Genomic DNA, 9,955 nt, shown 5'->3' with positions numbered 1-9,955 from the left:
GGTTCTCCCCGCGCCGGGGTTATGGGACAGGCTTTCAGTTCGCGGTGGAGAGAGTTGGAAAGAGCGGAGCTGGGGAGTGGGGACTCTCGGTTTCGGCTTAGAAATTGGCTGCTGGTGGCAATTAGCGACCGCGAGCTCCGCGGCCGCCCGTTCCCCTCCTCCTGCCTCTCTTGCCGTTTTCTCTGGCGTGTGTGTTGTGAGGGATGTACCTCGGTGGCCCGAAGCCCGCCGCATCTCGGCTTCCCGCTCGCCTCCTTGCGAAACAGCTCGCTTCCCGGTGCGGGGAGGCTGGGCCGCAGGTAGCCGCTCCGCTGGAGCCATGCTGAGGGGCTTGTATCCCGCAGGTTTCTTAGGAACTTTTTTTTTATTACTCCTGTGGTAAGTTATTTTCGTTAATGACTCAACTACTTGCCTTCTGGTGAAGATTACAGAGCCAGAAAGAAATGTTGGATGAGGTTCTCTGGGGCGTTTCCTCCATGTTGCTGGAGAAAGAGTAACGCTGACCCTCCTGAATTAAAAAGATGGGAGGAGGGAGAAACGAATCCCTTGCACAAGGTGGAAGCCTCGGCCTCTGAAGTTCAATTGCAGTGAATCAGTAAAGAGAAAATAGAAGTTTAAAATGGAGGCAGGGATCTGGGGCAATAGTTATGTAAAACACATCAGCCACTGCATGGTGCTGCTCTAACCCCAGCTCTGTAATTACTGCTGTGAGCAGCACACTTAGCAGAAATTAGTTTGGGTTTTCTTTGTGGCTTCCTGTGAACTTCTGAATGTGTTTTCAAGCCTTCACAGGAACATCTCCCCAAGATGGTTATCGTGTCCTGGGAGGATGAATCACTCAAACACCTGTCTGTCTCTGCTGTAGGTTACACTGCTGATAATGCCTGGAACCAGAGCAGAGGACTGCAGGGAGGGAGAATACTTACATGAAGGTCACTGCTGTGTATCTTGTCCAGCAGGTAAGACTTCAGGCAGTCATAGCTGATAACAGCCATGTTGGTTGTTTTTTCCCCATGGAGATGACTGCATCGCTGTTGTTTTTTACAGTGCATTCAGTGAAAGTGTAAGCCCAGTTGGAGCTGTGGTGGCTTCTTGGTGCTGTTAAGGCTGGGTTCTGTTTTGAAGTGAGAGCCCTTTGTGCAATAGGTGATGACTGGGAGAGGTGCTTTGGCAGCAAGCCAGGAAACCTCTGCCCACTGCTGAGGATGAAGTGTTCAAAGTTGGGTGGTGTTAGTTTTTTTTTTTTAAAAAAAAAACAACTTTAGCACAAAGAACAGGTCTAGGGGAATTCTGATATTTCTGTATCTGTAGGTAAAACTTTGGTTTGCCTTTGCTCTCCCCTCCTTGCTCAATGTGTGCAGAGTTAATAAGCTTTGTGCCAGGAAGCACCCTGCCCTTAGATGGTATTGAAGGGCTATCGGGTATACTTAGAGATAATTCAGACAAAGGAGAAGAGAGATTGTTACAAGAAATTCTCCCTGTGCCCACCGTGCCCCTTCAGAGGAAATGATGCTGGGTGACTCTGAGCTGCCACAGTGAGTCCTTGTCCCCGGTGTGTCCCAGCAGAGGCCTGGCTGGATGCCTCATTTGCCACCGCTTCTTGTCTAAGCGGCAAGCTGTGAATGTGCCTCCTGACCCTGCTGTGCTGCTCGGTTCACGTGGCACACCGCTTACTTGCGAGGAGGGGTTGAAATTTCACCAAGAATGGCTTTGTGTTCTAACATCCTGTTACAGTCTTCTGCCTGTTACATGATCCCTTGAGACGGCTGCCGCTGCCGGTTCTCCTCTTCCACAGGTACTTACGTTGCTCAGCACTGCAGTGCTCCGCATTTGAGAGGAAGATGTGCCCCTTGCACCGAAGGAGAGGGTTATACCGCTCATGAGAACGGCTTAGAAGAATGCTTGTTGTGCAGGCAGTGCAAAGATGGTACCAAGCACGATTTTGATGAAACCTTAACCCTTTTCCCCTTTTTTACTGTGGAAAGCCTGGTCCTCTGGTTTTCTGCATTTCTAATGACTGATAATATTGAACTTGCAGATAAATTGCCTTTGTGGCCTGAGTATAATTTTTGCACATTTGTAGAGAATCACAACTTTTATATTTACTTTGTAACTTATATTTTATTTTTAGATCAGATAACTTTGAGACCCTGTACTCTGACGCATGATACTGAATGCCAGTGCAAACAAGGGTATTTCTGCCCTGCCAAGGGCTGTGAAATATGTCAGAGATGCAGTACAGTGTAAGTTTGATAATATACGTGATTGTTTTCCTTCTAGGGAATGTTAGAGCTGTGGCCCAATCTGTGCCAGTACCTAACACACGTTATTAGGCTGTAAATAACTGCCCTGAGGCCAAATGGCATTATTCATGCATTTCAACTTCACATATTTTGACACCTAAAATTTAGACCTAGAAAGATGTGGATTTTGGTATTGTTGTGCTTGTTGCTTATGGCTGTAAGCTTATACTTTTTGTGTCTTCAGATTAGTATTTCCCCCTGTAGACACTTAAACGAGCTTTATAGAAGCCAGTCCAAAATTTTGGGAGGTAGAAACACCTGTTCTAACTGTGCATGAATAATGCATCTACTCTGTGGGCTTTTTTTCCCTTGCCAGTTAGAAGCTAACATACATGAGCTTTATCTGCTTTGCTTCTATTTAAACTTGTAGCATCATCTTGGGTTGTTTAAAAGTGTACTTCTAACAAAGTTATCTGTTTATACATGTTCTGTTCATGTCTCTAAGCTGTGCCTGAAAAAAAATCAGGCCTGGGCAGAGCTGCATATTGTTCTGGAAATGTTAATACAATCTTGTGTTGCCATCCACTTCAGGTGTCCAGAAGGGAAAGAAATTGTGCAGAATTGCAATGCTACTATGGACCTAGGATGTGGCTTACCCAGTCAAGGTCTGGTACACAAATACCACTCAGCTTGGTTTGTTGGATCTGTGGCTTCTGGCTACTAACACCAGAGCAATCTGTAAAACAGTGGTTTGAACTACTGTAGCATGTTTAAGAGCTGCTGTATTTTGGTCTGGGAACTACTTGCTAGAGACAAGTTCTCAAAGGGGTTGGAGTGAAAAACCATCTTAAATGTCACTCGGTGAAAAGCTACATGTATTCCCAGCGTTTTCAAAGTTGTTGAAAGTTATAGATAGTGCAAAGATTTCTTTCATGTTTCCCATGTCTGAGAAGCTGTGTATGGAGTGGCTGCTGGTAGATAGCTTCTGCCAGGCTGGAGAAAGAAGGAACTGACACTGCCAACGCTACAGCACCTGAAGCTTGCTGTCATCTTTTGCATACTTGTTTCCCCATTTTCTTAAATGTCTTTTCAGAAAGCGTTGTAGAATTTGTATTGCAGCTCTGTACAGAATCCCCTGCTGCCATTGAGATAGTGATGTGCAGTGCAAACTAGTACTTGCATGTTCAGGTGTGCTGATGGTCCCAGTGCCTTTTCTAGGATGAGGTAACTGGGTCATTGTACTAGTGCTGATCTTAGTCTGTTCTCTAGGACAGCAGGGAACACCTGCACTTCAGAATATCTTGTTTGGGCACTGCTTCAGTACTAACTTTATTCCTTTTTCCTTTGCAGGAAGCACAGCTCTTGTTTGGATTATTGTGATTATTTTGGTTCTTGGTGGCATTTCGCTGTTCTTCGTAATTAGAAAGCTGAATAGGGATAAAGGTAACTGCTTGATTACTAGCCATGAACTTCCTAGAATGCGGCAAAGCATGCATTAAGGCTATCCTTGGCTTTTGTGTTACCTTATAGGGGACCTGTTTAAGCACTATCTCATTTAGTATGTCATTCAATTAAGTAACTCCTGTATAATGGAGACTAGTTTTGTTCAGTTAATAAAATGCATAAACTTTAACTATGAGCTTTCCTACTTTGCTGACATATACCTTTGTTTCAAAGCAGGATTAGCATAAGGCCCTTAAAAGGGCTTTTTCTATCTACTTGCATTGTATTGGCAAAGCATGAGAAAAACCTGTGTGTAAGCTCAGACGTGTGGGGCAAGAAGTAGCAACTAATTAGATCATTAACTACTTTCATTCACTGTGTTTGGCTGTGGAGACTTTTTCTACAAATTGTTGCCCTTTCATCATTTGAGCCTCTTAACATGAATGTTAGGCTGAAAAATCCTGTGTGAATTAATTTTATTTTTTAATGGGAATGGAGATGTCTTCCTGAGAAACTTTTATTTCTGCTACTACATATTAAAGTAGTTTAGTTAGAATAATGTTGAAAATTAGTCTGAATTTTAACTGTTAATTTTGTTCAAATCATGGCTTACTGGTTGTATTGCAATAAACTTCTGCCTTCTCTTTATATTGCAATAGCCCACAAAAATGCTAAGAAGCATAATCAAGAGCGGGGGAGGTTGAAAGAGTGGCTTCAAAGCCTAACTGCATCTTGTGGTCTGTACTTTACTAAGCAGGACTCTTCATCCCCTGTATGAAGGCATAGTATTTGTGCTGTTGGTGGAAGCTAGGGGTGGTACTCTCATGGAACATATGACAGGTCAAAGAAAGAAATGGCTTGTATTAGAGCTTTGGTTTGTGTTATGAATGTGTCAACTGCATATAAATCTTGTGTGAATTCAGCTATGTTTAAGTTGCTGCAATCCCTAAAAGTTTCTTAGACCTCTATCTTGTTTTCCAGCTGCTTCAACTGATACTGATGCAGAGAAGGGTCTGGTAAGTATGGGCTGGATCAAGCGTTTCATCTCGGTTTTGTGCATCTTACTTGTGCACTGCTTAATTGTACCTGATACACAGCTCTCAGTTTTTGTCTCGCTGTAGACTGCTGGTAGGATGCATTCCTGTGATGCAACAAGGGCCAGATGTTAACAAGGGCCTGATGCATTCATTAGCTGCATGTTTCCACTGCAGTTGGTCTTTCCAGCACTTCCCTTGGAAATGTTCCAGAGCCTATGGCCAGGATATTTTGAAAGTATGGAAAAAATCAGGTTAAGTGCAAGCTTTCGCTTCAAACTGTCTCTAAGTGATGCCTTGATCCAATTAGTTCTTTGCCATTTCATGCATGTATTCCCCAGGCAAGGACAGCTATTGCTTCCCTGCATGGTGGTGGCCTAGCTTTCCTTACATTTTGACTGCAATGTTACGTGTTCATAAGACTGACTTCTCTTTATCTAGCAAAGTGACCGAGCCTTCCTGCCTTTTGGCTTATGTTACGAGCTACAGACTAGGACCTTGCAGTCTAACATCTTGGTCCTAGACAGTCCCATAAGACAAGGGGTTCAGGGTTCGGAGCACACCAGTTCAGAAGTACATCCTTGAAAAGGGTTTACCAAGCTGAGGCTGGCTGCTGGCATACATTCCACTTTAAAGCTAGGCTCACCCTGGCCTCCTGTAGTCAAACACTATTTCAGAATCTTACTGTTTTGGTCTACAAAGATTATTGTGAGTCCAGCATTTTGCAAGATAAATACAAGACTAGCTTGTATTTAGCTAGTCTAGCTTTAGCTTCTCTATTTGGAAGCTATACTCCTAACAACACAGCAAGGCACAATTGAGCTCAACCTTCACTAGTACAGTTAATGATGCATAACATCAAGCTGTAAAACATATGTTTGTCTTGATCAGGATCTAAGAAAAAGCACCCAGATTTCTCTCATAGCAGCACCTTTTTCTCCCTGCTGCCTTTCTTGTACCCCACCCAATGCACATGCTATCCACCTGGCATGTAAGCTCTTGTCTAATCTTACTAGTTAGATATTTCAAGTAATTAAATGCATCTTAATTATGTCACAAATACTTGAAGACTGAAGAAACAGAATGAAAAGACTTGTTAAAAACATTGTTAAACTCTTTTTTTCTTTTTTTAAGGTCCATAAGTGGCTCAAATATGTGAATCACCCATGGGTTTTTCTTGGGTTGTGTCTCCCCCCACGCACTGGCCAGATTCGCAGCGCTTCGTGTATTCGTAGAAGCTGATGAAACATGACAGAAAAATTTGTCAAAATGCTGTAGAACAGGAATAGGAAAATAGAACATCTCTGTTTTGAACAAAACGGTGGTAGAATTAGATCACAAATTGGTACATAGTGACACTTAGCTCTGTAAGAGTTGTCACAGACTTGAGTTGCAACATCTGCACGCTTGGAATGCTCATGCTACTGTAACAAAATGCTTATTTGCTAAGGAGAGTGACACTACTGTTGTCCTGAGACCAGGTGTTCTGGCAGCAACACATTGTCCTTTCCAAGGTACCAGTGAATTTATACTGCTGTAAAAAAGAAAAAATAAAAAAATACTGCTGATACTTTTATTTCATTCCAAAATAGAGCAGCAGCTATTAGTCAGCCATGCTGTGTACCTTCAGTTGCTCAGTTACCTATTTAAGAATGATTCTGTATAAATAGGATCAACTTGTTTAACCTGTTCACACCCTTAAACAGAAAGTGGATTCAATGAGGATGATGTTTGACTACCTGTGTCGAGTGGTTCTCACAGCCGTGCTTATGCATATTGGTCACATGGTGGTGTCACATGTGGGTCACTGACCTTCTGCAAACAGAAATCACACTGGCATATGCTCACGGGGGGGAAGTGCACCTTAACAAACACAAGTCTCATTGGAAAAAGTCACTCCTTACCCTCATCTTCCCCCTTTAAAAAAGAAAAAAAAAAGTCCTAAGGCTTTTGAGTTTCAGCACTAGCTGATACGCTAAATAGATGCTGGTTTGCTTTATACTTGTACAGTTCTTGATGAGCTGGAGTTGATATTCCCTGTCATATGCTTGTTTAATGTATTGACAATGCTAAAAATGATGCAGCCCTCCTCACTCGCTTCCCTCTTTGCCCCCTCACAAAAGCTATGCAATGTGCACTGGTACCCACTGGCTTCTTTCAACTGATTCTAGTTTGTGAGTCTGTCAGAAAAACTAATCTGACCTCCCCAAAAACCCAAGCTAGTGCACTTACATGGAATGTCAATATGTTTTCACTGGCTATTACCAGCTTGGCAAAAGCTCTGAGAGTGTTAGCCTTGATATGATGATGGGCGTGAGGCCCCTGTTGCTGTTAAGTCAGCTCAGGTGCAGCAAGGCAATTTGATTACCTCCTGCCTCAGGAGAGGTGCATAGGTTCCATACTTAGAGAGGAGCAAGGAGCAACACATGCCAGTGAAAACATTAGGAAGAGTTTCCTGCGTTTGTTGAGAACGTAGCCTGTGAGCCTTACCGCACAGTCCAGTGGGAGCAGAACAGCCAGCGAAGCGGAGAGTTTAGGCTCTGAAGTCCAAGTTTATAAAGGCTGTAACTTTTGCATGTTTGTAACTTTGCCAAATTAGCAGCTTTCCTATTATTTCTCTGGCATCTGGTGACTTCAAGTATTATGTTTTCTTCTTCCAGACTATCCTTGAAGACCAACCTATGAAACAGGTCTTAAAATATGTTTTTATTCTGTACAGGAGTCTGAGGGCAGTACTGAAAGCCTCATTTTACCAGAAGCGGAGACACCTGCAAATAACGCAGCCAACCCAGAGGGTGAGAACCCTGGTGAGAGCCCAGAGGGCCAAGCACAAACCAACATTAACTTGGAAGTAAAAAACACATCACCAGAGCAAAACAATGTTGTGCTTTCCGAGCGGGGCATCATCCTGCATGGAGGCTGGAGGTGCCAAATGAAAAGGTGCTGGAGGAGGATTGCTGAATCTTCGCTACCAGCAAAAACTGGGCAGAATCCTGCTTTACATCAAAATGCCCCATCTAACGTACCAAGTGGTAGGATGGCAGCAAATTGTATGGTAAGCATCTGTGTGAAATTATCATAGTATTTTCTCTGATACACGTGTAATTTCAGTTGAGTTCTTAACTATTCCTTGAGTGACAGGTGCTGTTTTCAGGAAGAATGATAGGGAAGAGGAGGCTTTCCTTAAAGATGTAATAGAAAGTATGGGAAGTGATATCTTGGGAAAGCAAATGTCAGTCCCTCATTTAATCTGCTCTGCCTCTCTCATCTCCCTGTTCAATATTTACACAGAAGCTGTGTTTTGCAATAGCAGCAAATGTGCTGCCTTGTTGCTTCACTTTGGATCTAGCAGCATGCTTGTTTCAGCATGCAATTTTCTTTACTCAAATACTTTCAGCTGTGCTGTGAAACCTGCCCCCCTTCCCCTTATTGGGATGTGTGCTGTGGAAGCAAAATATGGAATAGCTCAGGAATAATCGTGAGTGAAGCATGCTGCTATGTTGGAGTAACAGTCCAACTTTGTATTACAGGTACGAGAATCAAAGTGTCGAATAATTGTTAAAGATCTCTCTCAAAAAGGTAAGTATTCCATAAATTGTCAGTACTTGGATTTTGTTTTTTTTTCCTGTTTACTTTAGTCTACTTAAGGAATAGTATAGGGAGGCTGATGAATATTGCTTAAAGCTATAAGGCTTTCAGTTCATTGCAAAATATGCTGAAACAGGATTAGTACTATATTTGAGAGAAGCTGTAATCCCTGTGCTGAATTGCTCTACTTTAAAATGTGGCTTTTCTGCACAGGAGTATAGTGCAGCCATGCTTTTAAGAATAAGAATGGTACAACATTTTTTGTATGTTTTAAACAAGTCTGCACTGCAGCAGTCTACCTTAGTGAGCGAGATGTAGGTCACAGCAGGAGATCTTTCTGTCAAATGTCTGCTCACATGGAAGACTGCATCAAATCCCCATATATCTGCCTGTACCCAGAAAGTTGATGTGCTGGATGGCCAAGTGACGGGTTTTGCTCATGCTATTCTTGGCATGGCAAACCTATACCAGTAGCACAGTGAAGTGGTTAAAGCCTGCTGTTGAGTAGCCCTATTACTCTTAAGTGAAGACGTGCAGGCCTATGAACCTTTACTAAATAGTGTCTCATCTTAAGAGACAACTTTTGAAATATGTAGACTGGTACCTTTAGCTTCTTTCAAGATCACTCAGTTGGAACCCTATTTGTCCTACTGCTTCTTAGGTGCCAAGCCTGGCATTGCTGCTGCTTTTTGATCTGTGCATGTATTGGCTGAAAATTAATGGGAAAGAATGTACGTTAGCTATGAAAAAAAAATCTGTATTTTAGAAACTAAGCTGATATGTGTTGTGTGGGTTTTTTTCTTTCAGAACTGAGATACACCTTTTTGACCTTTATAAAGGAAGTACCACCAAAAAAATGGAAGCAGCTTATGAGAACTCATCTGCAGGAAAATGATATTGTTAAAATTATTCATGACTTTCCTAATGATATAGAAGAGCAATCTTATCAGATGCTTCTCACGTGGAAAAACACACTGGGAGAGAAACAATCTATTATTAAGTTACTGGATGAGTTAAGGTATCTAGATACCAAAAATTATAATAATGTATTGAACACTTTAAAAAGTAATAACATTATAAATAAATGGGAAGCTGCAGATTAATGTTTATGATGAACTTCAAAAATGCTCCTGTGTACATACGTCAACAAACTTCCTGTAAATGAGGACATCGACAAACTGCTAGTAAAAGTGATGGCATGGACTTTATATCCTCCTCACCTTCACGTGGAGAGCTGGAAGTGATTTAACACCATTGGTGTTAACATGGACTCCGGTTGTGATGTTCACTAAGGTCTTTTTGAGTTGTGCGATATTAAACGCAGGTGTCAGATGCCAGCTTGAGGGCGAGGAGCGCCAGCTTGCGCTTCCCTTCACATGAGGTGGGACCGTGCTGTTCAAGCTCGGGGGGTGGGAACGAAGAGGCTGCTGCTGTTTTTGAGAGGATTGCAATGCTTTTGGTTTCCAAAATGATTGTGTTTTCTATCGGTATGCTCAGAACCGTTATGTTTGAAGCACGGCAATAAAAGCCCAGTTGAGCCAGAAGCTGGAGTTGACTCTTGGACCTTCTTGTCTGAGGGTGGGAGGTGGTGTGGGGGCAGCCCGGCTGTGGTAAACCCCTGTGACACAACGGCCGCTGCTGAGGCGA

General features: G+C 42.7%; 1 protein-coding gene across 1 annotated transcript; it reads left to right on the top strand.

Moving 5' to 3' along the window:
- Positions 1 to 880: 880 nt before the first annotated feature.
- On the top strand, positions 881 to 9,411 carry LOC104616171. The gene is made up of 10 exons (XM_010291371.1): positions 881 to 959; positions 1,796 to 1,927; positions 2,132 to 2,243; positions 2,835 to 2,908; positions 3,594 to 3,686; positions 4,668 to 4,702; positions 6,427 to 6,519; positions 7,440 to 7,775; positions 8,251 to 8,299; positions 9,116 to 9,411. Exons 1-10 carry the CDS (start codon positions 881 to 883, stop codon positions 9,409 to 9,411), a joined length of 1,299 nt encoding a protein of 432 aa, XP_010289673.1.
- The last annotated feature ends 544 nt before the right edge of the window (positions 9,412 to 9,955 follow it).

This window comes from Phaethon lepturus, unplaced genomic scaffold, assembly GCF_000687285.1.
Source record: "Phaethon lepturus isolate BGI_N335 unplaced genomic scaffold, ASM68728v1 scaffold26477, whole genome shotgun sequence".
NCBI lineage: Eukaryota > Metazoa > Chordata > Aves > Phaethontiformes > Phaethontidae > Phaethon > Phaethon lepturus.
Note: the sequence above shows the minus strand (reverse complement) of the source record. Positions and strands in the feature narration are given on the sequence as shown.